At 43.9% G+C, this 23,744-nt stretch overlaps 2 protein-coding genes across 4 annotated transcripts in view; one reads left to right on the plus strand and one right to left on the minus strand.

The window, feature by feature from the left end:
• Positions 1-18,243, minus strand: part of SUMO1 (small ubiquitin-like modifier 1) — a 32,638-nt gene extending 14,395 nt beyond the window's left edge. For 2 of the 3 annotated variants that reach the window (XM_025404408.1, XM_025404406.1), the window contains exon 1: positions 18,083-18,243. In XM_025404408.1, coding sequence (XP_025260193.1) covers positions 18,083-18,094 — 12 coding nt within the window. In that variant the 5' untranslated portion in view covers positions 18,095-18,243. The remainder of the gene's footprint in view (positions 1-18,082) is intronic. The other variant, XM_025404409.1, reaches the window with a different exon arrangement.
• A 952-nt stretch (positions 18,244-19,195) lies between these two features.
• On the plus strand, positions 19,196-19,339 carry LOC112635782 (short transmembrane mitochondrial protein 1-like). The gene has a single exon (XM_025403859.1). It carries the CDS (start codon positions 19,196-19,198, stop codon positions 19,337-19,339), a length of 144 nt encoding a protein of 47 aa, XP_025259644.1.
• The last annotated feature ends 4,405 nt before the right edge of the window (positions 19,340-23,744 follow it).

The raw sequence follows: 23,744 nt of genomic DNA on the forward strand, positions 1-23,744 counted from the left end.
TGGTGTGATCTCAGCTCACCGCAACCTCCGCCTCCGGGGTTCAAGCAATTCTCCTGCCTCAGCCTCCCGAGTAGCTGGGATTACAGGCATGCACCACCACACCTGGCTAATTTTGTATTTTTAGTAGAGCTGGAGTTTCTCTGTGTTGGTCAGGCTGGTCTCAAACTCCCGACCTCAGGTAATCTGCCCGGCTCAGCCTCCCACACCTGCTGGGATTACAGGTGTGAGGCACAGTGCCCAGCCAAGCAAGGCTATTTAGAAAGGAAAATCAGCCGGGCGCGGTGGCTCAAGCCTGTAATCCCAGCACTTTGGGAGGCCGAGACGGGCGGATCACAAGGTCAGGAGATCGAGACCATCCTGGCTAATCCGGTGAAACCCCGTCTCTACTAAAAAATACAAAAAACTAGCCAGGTGAGGTGGCGGGCGCCTGTAGTCCCAGCTACTCCGGAGGCTGAGGCAGGAGAATGGCGTGAACCCGGGAGGCGGAGCTTGCAGCGAACTGAGATCCGGCCACTGCACTCCAGCCTGGGCGACAGAGTGAGACTCCGTCTCAAAAAAAAAAAAAAAAAGAAAGGAAAATCAAATAAGAAAGTATTAGCCTAATGTACTCTGGAGTCAAAACAAATCAGTTTTATGTAATCAATTATTTTAGACTATCCGAAGCATAATGCTTAAGTTTAAAAGAGGAGATAAAAATAGGAAGACAAGATACTTGAGAGGCTGTGGCAGTAGGACTGCTTGAGAGCCCAGGAGTTGGAGGCCAACCTGGACAACATAGCAAGACCTCATCTCTTTTTTTTTTTTTTTTTTTTTGAGACGGAGTCTCGCTCTGTAGCCCAGGCTGGAGTGCAGTGGCCGGATCTCAGCTCACTGCAAGCTCCGCCTCCCGGGTTCACGCCATTCTCCTGCCTCAGCCTCCCGAGTAGCTGGGACTACAGGCGCTGCCACCTCGCCCGGCTATTTTTTTATTTCTTAGTAGAGATGGGGTTTCACCGTGTTAGCCAGGATGGTCTCGATCTCCTCACCTCGTGATCCGCCCATCTCGGCCTCCCAAAGTGCTGGGATTACAGGCTTGAGCCACCGCGCCCGGCCTGACCTCATCTCTTTTAAAAAAAGGATCACAAAAACACAGTTGCAAAACAATTTCAAATAAAGAGGTACTGAAATGAAAATGAGGTTAACAGAATAAATTTCTGAATTTATTCAGAAACAACTTCACCATGAAGTATCTCAAGAATAAGCAAATCATTTTTAGTAAAGGGGGTACCTTGGAAAATTTCATGAATAATGTACTAAAGAAGTCGTTTTTTTTCTCTATGTGCTACACCTTAGTTTGGCCACCAAATTACCCACTTATTTAGATATATACCTTATTATTCATAATAATGTCAAGCAGTTAATCCATATTTGATAAGAATAACCATAACCATTACCTGTGTATCTCATGCCAGTAACTTAAAATACAAAATTCTTTAACATTCAACAATTAAAAGAACATATTAAACTAGAAGCAGCTTTCAACTTTAAAACACAGGCTGGAGTCTAGGGAAATGCTTAGATAACAGAACTGATTTCATTAGTATGAATCCCTGCCTGTTTTTCATTCTGCAGTGCTTTCAACATTTGCTGACTACTGACTATTATGGCAGCAGGCAAAATTAACCTTCTTCAGTGAGACAGTATTTCACCTGAAAACTAGAAGACTGTCCTCAAATATAGTCTCTCCACATTTCTATGAATTATATTCATAGTACACAGCTGCTTCTTCCTCTAAGTATCTAGAAGGCAAAGACAGCTTATTCCATGCAGTGAAGGGCAATAAGCAGCAACCAAGCCCTGAGTCCTCCGTAACTGGAAGGAGAGGAGGCCTTAAGAAGCTTTGTTTAAGTGAGCACAAAGGACAGCCCCCTCCCCTAGCAGCAATATATCAGCACAACAGGAGTGGCTCTGCTCCTGTGTCTCCTAGACAGGGTAGCTATAGCGGCCACTCAGCACAAAAGAATTCTTCCCCTCCTCCCCTCCATCATCCTCAGTGCTTCAGCATTCTCCTAAAGCCCAGCTTCTCCAATCCTACAACTACTCAGATAAAAAAGCATAAATACCTTCTAGTACTTTAGGGCCTATAACCTAACTCTATAGCATGACATTCTGTGCTTCCACAATCAAGCTCAATTCCCATTTTTCTCTCATCACTCACTTTACAAACCCAAAGATTCTGTTCAATTGGACTATTTGCTGTTCCCTGAATATGTCCATTAGCATTACTTCAACTTCAGCCCTTTGCGTTCCTAGTTTCATTTACCTGGAATATACATATATATCCTCTCTCAGCCTCTCTTGAAATCACCTCAAGGATATCTACCTCACACATGAACTTAAATCCGGTATTTTTTTTCTTTTTTTTTTTTTTTTTTTTTGTAGACAGATTTTCGCTCTTGCTGCCCAGGCTGGAATGCAATGGTGCAATCTTGGCTCACTGCAACCTCTGCCTCCTGGGTTCAAGCGGTTCTCCTACCTCAGCCTCCCAAGTAGCTGGGATTACAGGAGTATGCCACCATGCCCGGCTAATTTTTGTACTTTCAGTAGAGACAGGATTTCCCCATGTTGGCCAGGCTGGTCTCGATCACCTGACCTCAGGTGATCCATCCACCTCGGCCTCCCAAAGTGCTGGGATTACAGGCTTGAGCCACTATGCGTGGCCTGCTTCTTTTTTTCTCTTTTCTGAGACAGAGTCTCACTCTATCACCCAGGCTGGAGTGCAAGGCTGTGATCTCGGCTCACTGCAACCTCTGACTCCCAGGTTCAAGCAACTTTCTCATCCCTCAACCACCTGAATAGCTGGGATTACAGGTATGCACCACCACGCCCAGCAATTTTGTGTGTGTCTATTTTTAGTAGAGACAGGGTTTCATCACATTGGCCCAGGTTGCTCTTGAACTTCTGGCCTCAAGTGATCTGACCGCCTTGGCCTACCAAAGTGCTGGGATTACAGGCATGAGCCACCATGCCAGGCTAAGTCCAGTATTTTTTAAAACTGGTCTATGAACCACAGCACTCCCCCAACCTTCCAAATGATATTAATATCTTCCTTTAATGCTCCTATTTGCAATTTATTCATATATTCTATGGCATTTATTCTCAACTTAAAAATACTCTCCCTTGATCTTACTTCTCTAGTTGTTTTTCTCACCTTTTGTTGTTATTGTTGTTGTTTTGAGATGGAGTCTTGCTCTGTTGCCCAGGCTGGAGTGCAGTGGCACAATCTCGGCTCACTGCAACCTCCACCTCCCAGATTCAAGCAATTCTCCTGCCTCAGCCTCCTAAGTAGCTAGAATTACAGGTGTGTGCCACCACACCCGGCTAATTTTTTGTATTTTTAGTAGAGATGGGGTTTCACTGTATTAGCTAGGATGGTCTTGATCTCCTGACTTCGTGATCCACCCGCCTGGCCTCCCAAAGTGCTGGGATTACAGGCGTGAGCCACCACACCCAGCCAGTTCTCACCTTTTTTCAAAATCAAACTTCTTAAAGACTATTCAGCTTTTGCTATCCCCACTTTCACTGTCAACCTACTGTAATGTGGTTTACGCCCTCACCATTCCACTTTACACTCTCCTCACCAACGGTTAGCAGGTGGACTCTTTATTGCTAAATCCAATGGACACTTTCAAATTTCATCTGTAACTCAAACAACAAACACTGATGAGTTTTACCTTGAAAACTCTCCACCTTTGGCTGCCAAGATTAGGTTCTCTCTTCATTTCTGTAATTTCCTTCAATGCTGGGTTTCATCTGAATTCTGTGTCTTCAATCCTCTACTTTTCTCTGTCTCCCTGGTGACCCGTGATTCCAACTAGTTCTCAGATACTAATAACTCAATCATTCCCTCTAACCTTTATGAGTTTCACACTCATTTATCCAAGTGCCTGAATATACTCCTTGGGTACTTCAGTATGAAAGTGTCCCAAACCAAATCATTATCTCTAACTCCTGGGTCAGTTTTAACTTCACTTTCTAAAAACCAAAATCAACACAAATTATAACTCTTCCTGGATTCCCAATTACAATAAATGGTTAGCATACAACCAGCTGCCAACAACAGAAATTCCGGGGTCATCTTTGGCTCCTCTTCTGCTTTTAAACATTAAACTTCATATTTAACATCACTCTTCATTCTGACAATTCTGGGTTTTTTTGTTTTTGTTTTTGTTTTAGAGACAGGGTCTCACTACGTTGCCCAGGCTGGTCTTAAAACTCCTGGGTTCAAGCAATCCTCCCATCTCAGCCTCAGCCTCCTAAAGTGCTGGAATTACAGGCATAACCCATAGCACCCGGCCTGACAATTATATTTCTTACTAGCTCTCAAGCCCATCCCTTTCTCTCCCTTCCACTGCTTTAGTTCAGGCACTCAGTGATGCTTATTAACATCACTGCAACAACATAACAGGCCTGGTGCAGTGGCTCACACCCATAATCTCAGTGCTTTGGGAGGCCAAGGTGGATCACTTGAGGCCAGGAGTTTGAGACCAGCCTGGGCAACATGGTGAAACCCTGTCTCTACAGGATATACAAAAATTAGCCAGACGTGGTGGTACACGCCTGTAGTCCCAGCTCTTGGGAGGCTGAGGTGGGAGGATCATTGGACCCAGGAGGTCAAGGCTGCAGTGAGCCAAGATCATACCACTGCACTCCAGCCTGAGTAAAAGAGCAAGACCTTGTCACTAAAAAAAACAATAATTAATTTTAAAAATAGCATAACTGACGTTCTCAGTCTTCCTCCCTTCAATTATCTCTCCAAACTGTCACCAGAGCCATCTCTCTAAAATGCAATCTGGTCTGCTCAAAATCTTCAGGGCTAAATTCAAACTCCTAGGCCTGGCACAGTGGCTCACGTCTGTAATCCCAGCATTTTTGGAGGCCAAGGTGGGTGGATCACCAGCCTGACCAACATGGCGAAACCCTGTCTCTACTAAAAATACAAAAATTATTAGCCAGGTGTGGTGGCACATGCCTGTAATCCCAGCTACTCAGGAGGCTGAGGCATGGAATCGCTTGAACCCGGGAAGCAGAGGTTGCAGTGAGCCAAGATCACCCACTGCATTCCCACCTGGGCAACAGAAGGAGACTCCATCTCAAGAAAAAAAAAAAAAATTCAAACTCCTTAGCTGACATACACTGATCCTTCATGTGCTGGTCCCTGCCTAGCAGTGAAACCTTATTCTCCTCCCTCTATTAGCAAATATCCTATCCTCCAGCCACAACTATCTACAATGCCTGGAACATGGCACCCTCTACCTTATCTCAATTATCTCTATACATGCTGACCCCCTCTTCTTAGAAGGCCTTTTCCCACTCTATTCACCTCTCATGACCACCGAGACATCACTTCCCTGATTATCTTCTTAAATGTTCCCATACTGCTTACTTATCTATCATAATCATTTGTTTGCATATCTGTCTCTTCTATCAGATTTCAGTTTCTTATTGGCATGCCTTACTCTTCTTTGTATTTCCAGTCAAGCACAGAGCCTGGTACTTTGAAGATACTCAATATTCTTATTAAACAGTTTTCTGTGACAGGTTTGTATGTCTTGTCTTCCCTACAAGTTTACAAGCGGAGGGTCCAAGTTTTTTCACCTCTCTAACCCCTGTAGTGCCAAACAAATACTAAGCAATTTTTAAACGTTTGTTGAATAAATAAGATTGACAGCACTATTTTCTGTGTATCACAGAATCTTACTCATGCGTCATACTTCTGTATGCAACAGTCAGTTCAAACAGATCTTTTCAGTTTTTTGCATTCACAGTTGAGAATAAGAGATAATTCACCTACATTTCATAAGAATATGTGAACAACTGGATTTAAAATTTTTGGATTTTAAATTTCCAAATATAAGCTGCCACTTTCCCTAGACACTCCATTTGGTGATGTCTTCCCAACTCTTAACCACTATCATAACAATCACTTGTACCACTTGTTTAATGGCCTCATGCTTGCTTAAGGCAGTCATCAAGTTTTTCACTTTCTCTCTTTTTCACAAACCAGCCTTGAAAATGAGAAGATCCTGTACAAAAAACGCCTAAGTTTGTCTCCAACGAGCTCAGTGTCTTTTGTATGCTGTCTCTCCTTCTCTTCCTTGCAAAAAGCAGCCAATACAGAACAGTATGACACGCTGGTTACAAAACAGTGAAAGCATTCAGCTCTGAGTCTGGGACACTAGGTCATCAAAGAAAAGAGAACACCAAAGAGAGCTGGGTGATTTGGTTAGAAAGGATACTCAGCCCCAAAGCAGAAGAAACGGGTGATGGAAAGATTAAGTGAATATACAGGATCAAAGAGAGAACTGAAAGCCTCTTAGACTGCAAAAGATATGGAAAACACAATAGTCCTCATTTTCAAATGTACAATATTCATGAGGAGGGTTTTATTATGCTATTTCAAAGTCAAAAGAATAAGACCTTTGCTTAAAAGCACTCTAGAGGCCGGGCGCAGTGGCTCACTTCTGTAATCCCAGCACTTTGGGAGGCCAAGGCAGATGGATCACTTGAGGCCAGCAGTTCAAGAGCAGCCTGGCCGCACATGACGAAACCCCATCTCTACTAAAAATAAGTGGTGGTGGTGCACACCTGTAATCCCAGCTATTTGGGAGGCTGGGGCACAAGAATCGATTGAACCCAGGAGGTGGAGGTTGCAGTGAGCCGAGATCATGACAAAAAAAGCACTCTGGTAGTCAGTACAGTGACAATTCAGTCACAGGGACACAGCATCACACTTAACTACTGCCAATGTGTCACGGACCCAGCTGCACAAGGGTTGCTTTTTTTTTTTTTTTTTTTGACATGGAGTCTTGCTCTGCCACCCAGGCTGGAGTACAGTGGCGTGATCTCAACTCACTGCAACCTCTGCCTCCCGGGTTCCAGCGATTCTCCTGCCTCAGCCTCCTGGGTAGCTGGATTACAGGCACAGGCCACCACACCTGGCTAATTTTTGTATTTTTAGTAGAGACGGGGTTTTGCCATGTTAGCCAGGCTGGTCTCGAATTCCTGACCTCAGGTGATCTGCCCACCTCAGCCTCCGAAAAGTGCTGGGATTACAGGCATGAGCCACCGCTCCCGGCTGGATTGCTCATTCTCATTGAAAGAGGAGGGATTCTAGGAAAACCCAAAAACAAATAAAAAATGCATTTACTCTTACTTGATGATATTAACAAATATGTTCATTTTTTAAGGTGTGACAAGAGTATATTGGTCATGTTAAAAGAAAAAGCCCTGGCTGGGCACAGTGGCTCACGCCTGTAATCCCAGCACTTTGGGAGGCCGGGGCAGGCGGATCACTGAGGTCAGGAGTTCAAGACCAGCCTGCCAAACATGGAGAAACCCTGTCTCTACTAAAAATACAAAATTAGCCAGGCATGGTGGCGCATGCCTGTAATCCCAGATACTAGGGAGGCTGAGGCGGGAGAATCGCTTGAACCCAGGAGGCAGAGGTTGCGGTGAGCCGAGATTGTGCCATTGCACTTCAGCCTGGGGAACAAGAGCGGAAACTCCGTCTCAAAAAAAAAAAAAAAAAAAAGCCGGGCGTGGTAGCTCACGCCTATAATCCCAGCACTGTGGGAAGCCAAGGCAGGTAGATCACGAGGTCAGGAGATCGAGACCATCCTGGTTAACACAGTGAAACCCTGTCTCTATTAAAAATACAAAAAATTAGCCGGGAGTGGTGGCGGGCACCTGTAGTCCCAGCTACTTGGGAGGTTGAGGCAGAAGAATGGCCCAAACCCAGGAGGCAGAGCTTGCAGTGAGTCAAGATCGCGCCACTGCACTCTATCCTGGGCGGCAGAGACTCTGTCTCAAAAAAATAATAATAAAAATTTTAAAAAAAGAAAAAGCCCTTCTCTTTTAAAGATACATACTGAAATATTTACAGGTGAAATGATACAATATTTAGAATTGGCTTCAAAATAGTATGGGGGAGTATAATGGGATGCTGTAAATTATAGGCCAAGAGGAGGCCACAAGGATTCATTATATATACAGTACATTTAAACATAAATAATAAAAAAGAAATTAAAAAATTCACTCCAGCCGGGCGCGGTGGCTTATGCCTGTAATTCCAGCACTTTGGGAGGCCAAGGCGGGCGGATCATGAGGTCAGGAGATCAAGACCATCCTGGCCAAGATGGTGAAACCCCATCTCTACTAAAAATACAAAAAATGAGCTGGCACCAGACACTTGGGAGCAGGAGAATGGCGTGAACCCAGGAGGCAGAGCTTGCAGTAAGCCAAGATCGCACCACTGCACTCCAGCCTGGGCAACAGAGCAAGACTCTGTCTCAAAAAAAAAAAAAAAAAAAAAATCACTCCAAGCTTCAAACAAATTCTACATATTTCAGTGTATTTTATTTCTTAATGAAGAAAGTTCAAAAAGGGTTAAACAGGGTAATTCTAATGCACCCATTATTAAAAGGGAAATACTCAGAATTACAGTAAAGTCACTTCCCTCATACTTAAATAATTTACCACAATTCCATTTTATTTATTTATTTATTTATTTAGAGACAGAGTCTTGCTCTGTCACCCAGGCTGGAGTGCAGTGGCACGATCTCGACTCACTGCAAACTCCACCTCCAGAGTAGCTGGGACTACAGGCACACGCCACCGTACCCAGTTAAATTTTGTATGTTTTGGTAGAGACAGGGTTTCACCATGTTGCCCAGGCTGGTCTCAAACTCCTGCGCTCAGGCAATCTGCCCGCCTCAGCCCCAAAGTGCTGGGATTACAGGCATGAGCCACTGCACCCGGCCCACAATTCTAAAGACACAAAAATACGTGTATATTTTCATCTTCGTGCTGCATATGTTTAAACTTAATAAGATGGTACTAGAGATTTAGAACAGAACCGACCCGATTTAACTGCGTAACTTCAAGGTTTAGGTCAAAGCTGTCAACACATTGGGCCTCTGAATATTTACATTCAACCCTGAATGGCAGTTAAACACTAGTCATGCACAAATAGCTTCTCAGGAACTAAAAACTATAACTAAAAATTTTACTGGTTGTGTAAACCTTACGCTTTGAGTCTAGACCTATGCTAAGCCTAGAACAAACCAGTTTGATTGCATCCAAAAGTACCAGCAAACAGACTTGGAAGTATGACAGACACTGTTAATTATCCATCTGATATCTATTTTCCCTTTCTTCCTTACAAAGGGAAACCTAAATTTACCCAGAAAAAAAAAGTATTTCCCAGTTTCTTTTACAGCTGTTTTGGCCAAAGAGATATAAAGTGACATGCTTTTTCCCTTTGCTTCTCCCTTTTCTCCTGTCTGGAACACAAAGTAGCTTTTTTGTGCCCACAAGTAGACAAGCACCAGAGTGAAAGACTGCTGTTAGGGATGGAGAAGAAAATATGAAGGCACTGTGGAGCTACCACATCAGCCCTACACTACTTTTGTCTACACTTCTTGTTTTACAAGAAAAAGAAAAAAAAAAAACTTGTTTAACCTACAATAAATCAGATTTTCTGTTATTCAGTCCATAAGTAATCCTGAAATAGAAGGTGCTATAAATAAGGTATCAATTTGGCTCATATTAAAAACAAGCACTAGAAAATTCCTCAGTGGGCATCAAAAGCAGAATGAATAAGTAAATTGAGTGTACTGCATTCCACACAATGGAATGCCATACGACAATGAGATTTAAAAACATACAGCTATATACAATAATAATGAACGAACCTCTAAACAGTGCTGGGCAAAAGAACCAACACAAAGAGGTACATACTGTATGATTTCACTTATAAAATGTCATGCTGTATAAAAAACAGACAAAACTATTCTACTTGTTAAGTCAGTACAGCGGTTCTTCATCTGAGTGCTGGTTGCATGGATGTGTTCAGTTTGTGAAAATTCAGCAAACCATACACTCTTGTGCACTTTTTTGTAGGTATATTACTCTTTGGTAAAACCTTTAAAAAAAACTGCCCTAGATATTAAGAACAACCAGCCTAGCAAACAAAACTCCACCCTTCCTTCCTTCCTTCAGGTCTTTTCCTTCAGATCCTCATTAGCTCAGAAAAGGCAACTGAATGCAAAAATAGCCAAAAAATATAACCAATACAATGTATCTTTAAGTAAACATAGTCATGTTGCAGGAATTATCCAAATTTTAAACTGTAAAACAAAGGTGCTCAGTAACAGTATCTGTGTGAACTTTTCCCCATGACTCCTAAAGAAACAGAGTATCAGCCAGGCGGGGCAAGCGCAGTGGCTCACGCCTGTAACCCCAGCACTTTGGGAGGCCAAGGAGGGCAGATCACCTGAGGTCGGGAGTTCCAGACCAGCCTGACCAACATGGAGAAGCCCCATCTTTACTAAAAAAAAAAAAAAAAAAAATGAAATTAGCCAGGCGCAGTGGCTCACGCCTATAATCCCAGCACTTTGGGAGGCAGAGGCAGGCGGATCACGAGGTGAGGAGATCGAGACCATCCTGGCTAACACGGTGAAACCCCATCTCTACTAAAAATACAAAAACTTAGCCAGGCGTGGTGGTGCGTGCCTGTAATCCCAGCTACTCAGAAGACTGAGGCAGCAGAAATGCTTGAAACCGGGAGGCAGAGGTAGCAGTGAGCCGAGATCGCGCCATTGCACTCCAGCCTGGATGATAGAGCGAGACTCCGTCTCAAGAAAAAAAAAAAATTAGCCAGACATGGTAGCACATGCCTGTAATCCCAGCTACTCGGGAGGCTGTGGCAGGAGAATCACTTGAACCCAGGAGGCAGAGGTTGTGGTGAGCCAAGATCGCGCCATTGCACTCCAACCTAGGCAACAAGAGCGAAACTGCATCTCAAAAAAATTAAGTAATTTAATTAAATAGAATATCAGCATTATGTATCTTTTGTTAAAAAATCACAACTTCAGGGAATTCCAAAATGGAATGCTAAAGATGTCTTAATAAAAAATTAACTGGGCCAGGCGTGGTGGCTCATGCCTGTAATCCCAGCACTTTGCAAGGCCAAGGCAGGCAGATCACCTGAGGTCAAGAGTTCAGGACCAGCCTAGCCAACATGGTGAAATCTCGTCTCTACAAAGATCAAAAATTAGCTGGGCATGATTGCGGGTGCCTGTAATCCCAGCTACTTGGAGTGGCTGAGGCGGGAGAATCGTCTGAACCTGGGAGGCAGAGGTTGCAGTGAGTCGAGACGGCACCACCGCACTCCAGACTGGGCAACAGAGCGAGACTCCATCTCAAAAAAAAAGATTATCGGCCTCTCTTGCTTTATCCACCATCGTGGTGTGTGCTTGACTCCACTTCTTGCATGTCTTCTCACAAGACTTTCAAGGTTAAGTGATTTCTGGTCAAGAAACAAAGGCAAAATCGTCCCATTTCCCAGTGGATTCAGATGAAAACTGGTAATAAAAACAGGTAAAACTCCAAAAGGAGACACTGGAGAAGAACCAAACTGGGTCTATAAGGAATTGCATGATACAACATACTTATGCTGTCTGAAGGTCACAATCATGTTACCATATCGAGCTGAAAATGTCACCACTATCTGAAGAGTTGGACATGTTTTATTGGGAATATATTTTTTCTCTCTGAATCTGTTACAAACCCGTTGATTGGCTAGTTTCAGTAATAAATAAGTGAGACCTTTCGTTTCAAAAAAAAAAAAAAAATTGTCCTTAACAATCCCAGTGTTCTGGAAGAGGTACATGATTCAACTTCGGAGATAAAGTTACCAGGTCTATTGCTAACAAAAGTAAAGGTGAAGAAGGTATGCAAAAATATCATAAGAGAAAACGATTCCATGGCAACCAACCCTGCCTCAATAACAAAACAACATCAAGAGGACTGAAAAAGGAGGAGGAAGGTACCTGCTGTTTCATGTTTTTGAGGCGACCTTCCAATTCGAGGGCCTAGAATCGTGCTGTGAACATTGTGACATTCAATAAACATCTGTTGAATGAATCTGGCCACTCTCCTTTAAAAATTTTTTTACTAATTATCCACTCAATGTGCTAAGCATTACAGGGAAAAAAGGATGAATAAAGCCTGACGTAATGGAGAAAAGACACCTGGAATGCAAATAACTGGCAACGTGGTAGTTCATGCCTGTAATCCCAGCACTCTGGGAGGCTAAGGCAGGCGGATCACTTGAGGTCAGGAGTTCAAGACCAGCCTGTCCAACATGGGAAACCCCGTCACTACTAAAAATACAAAAACTAGCCGGACATGGTGGCACAATTCTGTAATCCCAGCTACTTGAGAGGCTGAGGCAGGAGAATCACTTCAACCAGGTGGCAGAGGTTGCAGTGAGCCAAGATCATGCCACTGTACTCCAGCCTGGGCCACAGAGCGAGACTCCATCTCCAAAAAAAAAAAAAAAAGGGAACATAAATAACTGTAACACTACACGTTAAAAATTATGAAAGAGATACCCTAACTGCCTTCGGGACTAAAGGATGTCATGATTTGACAACTGCTTAATAGTTTTGAAATCTGAACTACTAAATCTTAATGAGCACTCTAATCATAACATTCATATTCAATTTTTAAACTACTAGTAAAGTTTTAGATAGTGCTTCCTTTAAAGTTTGTTTAGATAATGCTATAATCCATACATTTGTTAACATCCACTAGCAGGACCTCATGTCTATCAGAGAGGACACAGAATATGTATTCTTCTTCTCCTAGGGCATTAAATGCTTAAGGTACACATCATTAACTACATATGCAAGTAATAACTACAGTTTAACATAACTATTCTATGATATAAATAGTAGTACACATAATTATGAATTTTAACACACAACCAGTTCATCATATTCTCCTGCTACCTCAAGCAAAGAATTTCTAAAATCAGTAAAAATCAATAGCAGGGAGTTATATAACACTGCAGGGAATACTACTATCATGGCAGGAAAAATACAATTAATGTAGATTAAAGATAACTGCAAATTCTTTGTTACTCCTCCCATTGAGAAACAGTGTCTAAATAAACGCCTTTCCCTTGAATCTGGCTGACCTTAGTGATTTGAATGGCCAGCAGAATACAGAAGTGATTTCCAAGGCTAGGTTGTAGGAGCCTTGCTATTTCCACCCAGGTTCTCTTGGAGCACCTATTATCTGTGATCCCTGAGATGTAAGTCTGAATTCCCTGGGGTCTCTATGCTGAGAACACATGATGAAACCACTAAGAAAGGCTCTGAGACTATATGGAGACATTTGCCCCATCCAGTCTCATCCCACCCCACCCCTAGTTGTTCCAGCCCCCAGCCACTTGAGTCATCTCAGCTGAGGCCCCACACACCTAGAAGCAGAGATGAGTCTAACCCACAGAGCCCTGTCCAAATTGCAGATTTATGAGCAAAATAAATGTCTGTTGTTTTAAGTCACAAAATTTTGAGGTAATGTATCCAATAATCAGAATTACACAATGCTTCCAAATCCTTGACTAAAGATAAAAGGAAATCATTCAATCTCTCTTTCTGGGGTGTTAATACAGATTCAGTTAGAGTGGAGCAAATCAGTCATCCAATTGCTACAATTAACAGACCTGAATTGAAGTGCTAACCAAGCTACCTTTGATGATTTTGATATAAAAAAGAAACACTATAAACTCAAATATCAGAAAGGAGGAAGGGGAAAATATTTGTACAAATTACACTTATCCTTTTGATATTAAGCTTCTGGTTCTGTGAGACTGGGCTAAAGGAAAACACCCAATCAGATTTCTGTTACTGGTTAAAGGATGGTCCTTAACCATTTTGAGGAATCATGTACCCCTGATGAGACTATGGGTCCTTTCTCCTATTAAAAAAAAAAATAAAAAATAAAAAATATGGCCAGGCTCACACCTGTAATCCTAGCACTTTGGGAGGCCAAGGCGGGCAGATCACCTGAGGTCAGGAGTTCGAGACCAGCCTGGTGAAACCCTATCTCTACAAAAAAAACAAAAATTAGCCGGGTGTGGTGGTATGCGCCTATAATCCCAGCTACTAGGGAGGCTGAGGCAGGAGAATCGCTTGAACCCGGAAGGCAGAGGTTGCAGTAACCGAGATCACACCACATTGCACTCCAGCCTGGGCAATAGAGCAATGCTCTATCTTTAAAAAAAAAAAAAATATGCACAGATACTCACAAAATACTCCATACAATGTAAGGGAACTTTCAGTCTTTATGGCCTATGGGCCTTAGGTTTAGAACTTGTTTTAAAGGATTATTTAATAATGGTACACAAATCTACTAGATGATGTTGGAATTGTTAAAATTATAAAGTGGGTTCGTTGTTGTTGTTTTTTGCCAGGCACGGTGCCTCACGCCTGTAATCCCAGCACTTTGGGAGGCTGAGGCGGGTGAATCACAAGGTCAGGAGTTCGAGACAGCCTGGCCAATATGGTGAAAACCTGTCTCTACTAAAAATACAAAAAAATTAGCCGAGCGTGGTAGCTAATTTTTTGACTCCATCTCAAAAAAAAAAAAAAAAAAAAAAGGTTTTTTGGTTTTTTTTCCTTTTCTTTTTTTTTTTTTGAGACACAGTCTTGCTCTGTCACCCAGGCTGGAATGCAGTGGCATGATCTCAGCTCACTGCAACCTCCGCCTCCTGGGCTCAAGCAATCCTCCCACCTCAGACTTCCAAGTAGCTGGGATTACACTCATGAGCCCCCAGGCCCAGCTAATTTTTGTATTTTTAGTAAAGACGGGCTTTAGTCATGTCGGCCAGGCTGGTCTCAAAGTCCTGGCCTCAAGTGACCCACCCACTTCAGGCTCCCAAAGTGGTGGGATTATAGGCGTTAAGTCACCCTACTCAGCCATTAAGAAGTGTTTCATTCAAATTCCAAAAACAATCATTTTTTATTAATCAATGGAGAACCCAGCAATTGAAGTCTTGTGTGTATTTAATGTCCACCGATTTTAACCTTATTACTCAATTTCACTATTTTGGCACCAGACAATAACCTTCTGAGAGGTGCCTCAGAAAATACATCACTCTAAAATAACTTGATTCAAATTAAGGTTCTCTTTTTAGGACAGTGGTTTAGTCTCATGCTGATATTAAACAGTGCAGGATTTGGAGATTCTTGCTCTCACTTATAAATCTCTTAAGATTAAAGGTTCAGCTTCATAACTCTTTAAGTCTTTAGCACTCAACACTGAACTTGTACTGGATCTTGTTTGTTTTGAGTCAGGGTCTCTATCACCCAGGCTGGAGTGCAGTGGCATGATCTTGGCTCACTGCAACCTCGACCTCCCGGGCTCAGGTGATCCTCCCATGTCAACCTCCTGAGTAGCTGGGACCACAGGTACAGGCCACCATGCCTGACTAACTTTATTTTTTGTAGAGACCACGTCTCTCTATGTTGCCCAGGCTGGTCTCAAACTCCTGGGCTCAAGCAATCCTCCCCCACTTTGGCCTCCCAAAGTGCAAGGATTACAGGTGTGAGCTGCTGCACCCGGCCAATGTACTGGGTCTTTTTTTTTTTTTTTAAACGGAGTCTCACTCAGTTGCCCAGGCTGGAATGCAATTGTGTGATCTCCGCTCACCGCAACCTCCGCCTCCCGGGTTCAAGCAGTTCTCCTGCCTCAGCCTCCTGAGTAGCTGGGATTACAGGCACGCACCACCACACCTGGCTAATTTATGTATTTTTAGTAGAGACAGGGTTTCACCATGTTAGTCAGGCTGGTCTCGAACTCCTGACCTCGTGATCCCCCCATCTTGGCCTTCCAAAGTGCTGGGATTACAGGCATGAGCCACGACGCCCAGCGAGTCCTAATTATTAATAATGATGTTGGTCAATCAGCCTACAGCAACAATTCTCAAACTTTTTGTTCTCAGGAATCTTACACTTAAATTTATTTAGAATCCCATAAAGCTTTTGTTAGGTTGGTTACATCTATTGATGTTTCCAGTATTAAACATTGAAAACTGGGAAATGTCTTAAATATTAATTCATTTTAAAATACCAACAAATCTGTTATATGTTAACAAATACATATTTTTATTGAAAATAGTTTTCAAAACAAAATTAATGAAAGAGTGGAACTGTTACACTTTTTTGCAAATCTCTTTAATGTCTGGCTTAATAAAAACAGCTGGATTTTCACATCTGCTTCCACACTTAATTTGTTTTATCACAGGTCATGTTAGTTTCTAGAAATGTCCATTGAACACTCATAAAAGAATGACAGTGAAAAAGACAAATAATGTCCTAGTATGAACATGAAATAAAAGAATGTATTTGTATCCTAGGTCCCTCATTTCTTTATGTCTCTCTTAAATGACCTGACTTCAAACTGGAGCAATAAAGTCTACATTTTATAATTATTTCTTTATGTTGCTCTTTCATCGGTCTACAATAAATTTCAAAATGCTTCCTAGACGCTTCTGAGAAGCAAAATAAAAGGATGATGAAATTAAGCATTTACACCTATACTTCTCTTCCTAGTAACCAAGTAAAAAACTACCTAGGGAAACACTTAAAATGCCAATTTGGGAATTAATCTAGATTATTAGTAAGTAGATCCATCCAAAATCAATCTAGATTATGGTAGAGCTTTAAAATGTTAAGTGTACATTTTGTACAATAGTACAAATCTGCAAAAACCTCACTTGCTCTCACCAAATGGTACAAAACTGGGTTAAAAGCCAAGGGAATAGGTGTGTTAAATTTAAAAGTTCAAGTACATCGTGGAGTTGAATGAAAAATAGTTTTCTGAATACCACTAAACGAGTAAAAGTCCAAAAATAATGGAAAAAGTCAAAGTCGGCCGGGCTCGGTAGCTCATGTCTGTAATCCCAACACTTTGGGAGGCCGAGGCGGGCGGATCACAAGGTAGGGCGATTGAGACCAGCCTGGCCAATATGATGAAATGCTGTCTCTACTAAAAATACAAAAAGTAGCTGGGTGTGGTGGTACGTGCCTGTAGTCCCAGCTACTCGGGAGGCTGAGGCCCGAAAATTACTTGAACCCAGGAGGCAGAGGGTGCAGTGAGTGGAGATCGCACCACTGCACTCCAGCCTGGCGACAGAGCGAGACTCCGTCTCAAAAAAAAAAAAAAAAAAGTAAAAGTCGTCTGAGCAAACAAAAGACCAGACAAAAACTTTACGAATTAAAAACTAGCCATAAAGGTGGTTAATTAGAACAGGATGAGGAAGAAAAGCTTAGGGAAAATCTATCACTCCTGATTAAGTGCAAATCCCAAGTAAATTATTGATACTAACAGTGAGCTGGAGCACTTTGCCTTACCAGGCAACTTTCTGCAACTACTCTACATACACAAAGTTTTCCTATGCTTTTCCTCAAAAATATGAGCCTGCTTCAGGTTAATGCCCAGGTGAGATGCTTTTTGTTGCTGTAGCAGTTTAGTTCTATTTTCTTTCTTGGTTATTCTAAATGCTCTATTACAACTGGAGAGCTAGGATGAACCAATCCCGAGTAAGAAACGGGAAAGTACAGTAAAAAGGCGACAGCTCTGCACCCCCACACGGAAAAAGACTCAGAGAAGAGCAGCGGCATCCTTGCCCCAGCTCCAATCCGAACGGAGGCAGGATTCCCAACAACATCGGACGTCTCCCCCCTGGCCGCCCCACGCCCTCCAGACGAAGAAGCACAAAGTGGAGAGTCCAGCCGCTTCTCAGGGCCACGGAGCCTCCCAGTCAGGGATTCTCTCCCGTTACATAACCGAGGCCTAGGGCCCTGCTTCTGCGATCAGTCCTCTGGAGGGAGATGGACGGGTTCTCCAGGGACCCTCTCAGGGAGGTGGAAGCGGGGCTCTGCACCTGGTCGACCCGGGAGAAAGAAGTGGGACGACATGAGGGAGGCCGCGACCAGAGGCTTTGGGGTACAGGGGGTGATGAGCGAGCCCGGAGAGGGGCGGGCGGCTCCGGGAGTCCCGCAGCAGGCCCTGGCACCTCCGGCCCTAGTCGGCTCCCCTCCCTCGCCTGCCCACTCCCCACCGGCCGCCCCCTCCCCCATTCCGCGCTCCCCTCCCCCGCGCCTCCATCCCCGACCCCAGCCTAGCGGCAGGCAGACCTGCAGGGAAGGCCCTGGCCACCGCCGATGGATGGCTCCCAGCCCGGTACCTGGTCAGACATGATGACGGTGGCTTCACCCGGGGGTCTCCGCACAGCAGCGGCCTCGGGTAGGCAGAACCTCGCTCCGGGATTTACAAATCCGTCTCCCTTCCCCACAGCACAACACCGCGGCTGCAGTAACTTCCGCTACGCCTCGCGTCACTTCCGCTACGCGCAGGGAGGAGGGAGAGAGGGAAGAGAGGAAAGACAAGGCGGGAAAATGGGTGGGGGAGCGGCCAAGAGGAGGGGCGGGCTGTGGAGCTGCTTTGCAGGTGGTCGCGCGGGTGAACGGCAGTTTTGTCAGCTCTTTCAAGGACTAGGTCCAGCGCATCAGTACTAGGGCCATCCCCCAGGAGCAAAAGTCCTGGCTCCATGTCTCAGTGTTTGGAACCACTCACAGCCTAGATTCCTCTCTCCATTACACCTTGCGCGTCTCTGACGACTGAGCCGGGATACTTCTTTTGTCTCCTCCCAGCCTTGCTCATCAACCTCCCACCCCCAAATATGTTTATTTGAATGCCAGCTCTAGAACTAACATTTTCCGTTGACCAGCACTCTTGCCAAACACATGACCGTGATTTAAAACAACAAGAAATCAACGACCCAACACAATCTTGATGGCTACTGATGCTGAAGACCGCTGCTGAAAGTTCTAAATAGGGGGTGGGTAATTCCAACCCTTGAATTGGTTGCTTTGCGTTAAGGTTAAAGAATGATTCTTCATGGCAGGGCGCTGTGGCTCACGCCTGTAATCCCAACAGTTTGGGAGGCCGAGGCGGGCGGATCACCAGAGATCGGGAGTTCGAGACCAGCCTGGCCAACACGGTGAAACCACGTCTCTACTAAAAATACAAAAATTAGACGGGCGTGTTGGCTGACACCTATAATCACAGCTACTAGGGAGGCTAAGGCTGGAGAATCGCTTGAACCTGGGAGGCGGAGATTGCAGTGAGACGAGATCCACGCCATTGCACTCCAGCTTGGGCGACCAGAGCGAAACTCCGACTCAAAAAAAAGGAGGAGGGGGTGCGGTTCCGCGCCCCGCGCATGGAGAAGCAGGCTCCGACCGGCCCGCCGAGCTGCAGCAGCCCTTTGCGCCCTCCTGGCCCTCCCACCAACATCATGTTCCAGTTCCTGCTTGGATTTACATTGGGCAACGTGGTTGGAATGTATCTGGCTCAGAACTATGACATACCAAACCTGGCTAAAAAACTTGAAGAAATTAAAAAGGACTTGGATGCCAAGAAGAAACCCCCTACTTCATGAGAATGCCTCCAGCACTGCCTTCCAGATACACTGATTCTACTGCTCTTGAGGGCCTCCTTTACCATCTGAACCAAAAGCTTTTGTTTTCATCTCCAGCCACTGGGCTCCTCTTCTTTGCTAGAACCTGTGTTTTTGGCTTTAGAGCAAGCAAAATGGAGCCTCAATTTGAGAACTACCCTACATCTCCAACTCTCACCTCTTCACATATTCCCTTTCCAATTGCATGGGAGGTTCTAAGACTGGAATTATGGTGCTAGATTAGTAAACATGACTTTTAATGAAAAAAAATGATTTTTCTTAAATTTCTTCTGTAAAGCACGATGGCCCTACTGGCACAAACAGTGGCCCTACGGGCATACTCATGGAGGATAAGAATATAAACAAATAGAATTGAGAATCCTGAAATAAATCAATAACCCTCACATTTACATCAACAAAAACACCAAGACAAATCAATGGTGAAAGAACAGTCTTTTCAACAATTGGTACTAGCACAACTAGACGTCCACATGCAAAAGAATGACTGTTTTGTTTTTTGTTTTGTTGTTGTTGTTGTTGTTTTGGTCACCATCTCAAAAAAAAAAAGAAAAAAAAAAAAACACAAGGAGGCCGGGAACCACGGTTCACATCTATAATCCCAGCACTTTGGGAGGCCCAGGTGGGCAGATCTCCTGAGCCCAGGAGTTCAAGACCAGCTTGGGCAACATGTTGCAGTGTGCCAAGATCATCCCACTCCACTCCAGCCTGGGCAACAGAGTGAGACCTTGTCTCAAAAAAATAAAACAAACAAACAAACAAAATGATCGGGTGCAGTGGTTCATACCTGTAATCCCAGCACTTTGGGAGGCCAAGACAGGCAGATCACTTGAGGTCAGGAGTTGGAGACCAGGCTGGCCAACATGGTGAAACCCCATCTCTACTAAAAATGCAAAAGCTAGCCAGGCATGGTGGCGCAGGCCTGTAATCCCAGTTACTCGGGAGACTGAGGCAGGAGAATCGCTTGAACCTGGGAGGCAGAGGAAGCTGCAGTGAGCTGAGATCACGCCATTGCACTCCAGCGTGAGACTGGGTGACAGAGTGAGACTCCGTCTCAAAAAAAAAAAAAAAAAAAAAAGGAGATACCACTTTATACCCACTAGAAGGGCTATGTTCAAAAAGACAGAAAATAACAAGTGTTGACAAGGCCATGGAGAAATTAGAACCCTTATGCCCTGCTAGTAGGAATGTAAAATGCTTTAGGCTAGGCATAGTAGCACTGGCCTACAGTCCTAGCTACTTGGGAGGCTGAGGCACAAGGATCCCTTGAGGCCAGGTGGTGGAAGCTTCAGTGGGCTATGCTATGATCAAGCCTGTGAAAAGTCAATGCACTATAGGCTGAGAAACATAGCCAGACCCTGTCTCAAAAAACAAAAATGTTTTGAAAAACTGGCTGTCAGTTCCCAAAATTGTAAAACATAAAGTCACCATAAGACCCAGACATTTCGCTCCTAGGTATATACCCAAGAGAATTGAAAACATATATCCATTCCAGACTCAGTGGCACATGCCTGTAATCCCAGCACTTTGGGAGGCCAAGGCAGGAGGATGCCTTGAGGCCAAGAGTTCAAGATTACAGTGAGCTATTATAGCATTCTAGCCTGGGCAACACAGTGAGACCCTGTGATATGGTTTGGCTGTGTGTCCCCACCCAAGTCTCCTGTCCAATTGTAATTTCCAATGTTGGGGGAAGGACTTGGTGGGAGGCGATTGAATAATGGGGGCAGATTTTCCCCTTGCTGTTCTTGATATAGTGAGTGAGTTCTCATGAGATCTGGTTGCTTAAAAGTGGGTAGTACTTTCCCCTTCACTCTCTTTTTCTCCTGCTCTCATGTGAAGAAGGTGCTAGCTTCCCCTTTGCCTTGGTCCATGATTGTTAAGTTTCCTGAGGCCTTCCAGTCATGCTTCCTGTTAGGCCTGCAGACCTATGAGTCAATTAAAACTCTTTTCTTCATGAATTACCCAGTCTAAGGCAGCTCTTTACAGCAATGTGAGAACAGACTAATATACTCTGTTTCTAAAAATAAAAATAAAACATATAACAAAAGTATGTACACTAATGTTCACAGCAACATTAGTGAGCTACTGCTCCAGCCTACTACTAGGGCTGAAGGATTAGGGAGAAAATGGAGAGTGACTGCTGATGAGTACAGAGTTCCTTTTGGAAGTGATGAAAATGCTCTAAAATTGATTGGTGATGGTTGCACAGCTATATGAATACACTAAAAATTATATATTTTAAAGAGGTGAGCAGTATATGCTAATTATCTCAGTAAAACCATTATATTTTTAAAAAATACAATGGCCTTGAAAAGAGCTGCTAGTACTAGCTGAAGAGGATTATTAAGGGAGCCTACATCCAAGCCAGCTGGTCAGGAAAAGCTTCCAAAATAAATAAATAAATAACATCTAAATTGAATGTCAGAGAGTAAGCTGAAATAAGCTAGAGCAGTAGTTCCTTTTTTTTTTTTTCTTTTTTTTTTTTTTTTGAGACAGAGTCTCACTCTGTCACCAGGCTGGAGTGCAGTGGCACTATCTCAGCTCACTGCAACCTCTGCCTCCTAAGTTCAAGCGATTCTCCTGCCTTAGCCTCCCGAATACCTGGGACTACAGGCGCGTGCCACCGCACCCAGCTAATTTTTTGTATTTTTAGTAGAGATGGGGTTTCACCATGTTGGCCAAGATGGTCTCACGATCTGCCGGCCTCAGCCTCCCAGAGTGCTGGAATTACAGGCGTGAGCTACCTCGCCCAGACTGAGCAGTAATTCTTAAACGTTTTTTCTTTTCTTTTGAAATAGAGTTTCGCTTTTGTCACCCAGGCTGGAGTGCAATGGCACGATCTGGGCTCACTGCAACCTCCGCCTCCCAGGTTCAGGCAATTCTTGCCCAAGCTGGAGTACAGTGGCAAGATCTTGACTCACTGCAACATCTGCCTCCCAGGTTCAAGCGATTCTCCTGCTTCAGACTTCCAAGAAGCTGAGACTACAGGCGCATGCCACCATACCCAGGTAATTTTTGTATTTTTAGTAGCAAAGGGGTTTTGCCATATTGGCCAAGCTGGTCTCAAATTCCTGGCCTCAAGAGATCCACCCACCTTGCTCTCCCAAAGTGCTAAGATTACATGCGTGAGCCACTGTACCCGGCCCAGTGTTTCATTTTTTTTTAATTAAACTTCTCTGAAGGTAGTGAGTTATCTCAATTGATTGTTCATAGTCAGTTACAGATTAGACTCCTTGTTTTACTTTTTCCACTCTTCTAACTACAGCACTTGGTTAGTCTTTTTTTTTTTTTTTTTTTTTTTGAGATTGAGTCTCGCTCTGTCGCCCAGGCTGGAGTGCAGTGGCACGATCTCGACTCACTGCAACCTCCGCCTCCCGGGTTCACCCCACTGTCCTGCCTCAGCTTCCTGAGTAGCTGGGACTACAGGCACCCACCACCACGCCCGGCTAATTTTTTGTATTTTTGGTAGAGATGGGGTTTCGCCGTGTTAGTCAGGATGGTCTCCATCTCCTGACCTCATGATCCACCTGCTTCGGCCTCCCGAAGTGCTGGGATTACAGGCATGAGTTACCGTGCCTGGCTTTTAATTTTTATTAAAATTTAAAAATTTTTAATAAAAAATAAAGTGGCACCAAGCACGGTGGCTCATGCCTGTAATCCCAGCAGTTTGGGAAGCCTAGACGGGTGGATCACCTGAGGTCAGGAGTTCAAGACTAGCCTGGCTAACGTGGTGAAACCCTGTTTCTACTAAAAATACAAAAAAAAATTAGCCAGGCGTGGTGGCGGGCACCTGTAATCCCAGCCATTCCGGAGGCTGAGGCAGGAGAATCATTTGAACCCGGGAGGCGGAGGTTGCAGTGAGCCGAGATCACACCATTGCACTCCAGCTTGGGCAACAAGAGCGAAACTCCATCTCAAAAAAAAATAGAATAAAAATAATAAAGTGGCTAAATCAGCTCACAATGGAAACTATCTTAGGTGTGCTTTTCCTTAAGATAGCCATTGTATTGAGCAGAAATGGCTGGCTGTATTTCTTCACACAGAATATTTTCAAAAATGAACTTAAGCAAATTTTGTTAAATTTGTTAAAGAAATTTAACAAAACGTTTCAGTTTCCTATTGCTGCTAAAACAGACTACCACATACTTCATAGTTTACAGCAACACAAATCTTACAGTTCTGGAAGTCAGAAGTCCTAAAATCAAGTTGTCTGTTGGGTTGTGTTCCTTCTGAAGACTAGGGAAGAATGTTTCCTTGTCTCTTACAGCTTTTAGAGACTGGTTGCATCCTTTGGTTTGTGTCCCCTTTCTCCATCCAAGAACAGCAGCTCAGCATCTTCAAATATCTCACTCTTCCTCTGTCCCCTTCC

Source organism: Theropithecus gelada, chromosome 12 (assembly GCF_003255815.1).
Source record: "Theropithecus gelada isolate Dixy chromosome 12, Tgel_1.0, whole genome shotgun sequence".
In the NCBI taxonomy this organism is placed as follows: Eukaryota; Metazoa; Chordata; class Mammalia; order Primates; family Cercopithecidae; genus Theropithecus; species Theropithecus gelada.

Bases quoted from the DNA above. Each gene is read 5' to 3' on its own strand.
- LOC112635782 (XM_025403859.1), top strand. From the start codon at position 19,196: ATGTTCCAGTTCCTGCTTGGATTTACATTGGGCAACGTGGTTGGAATG.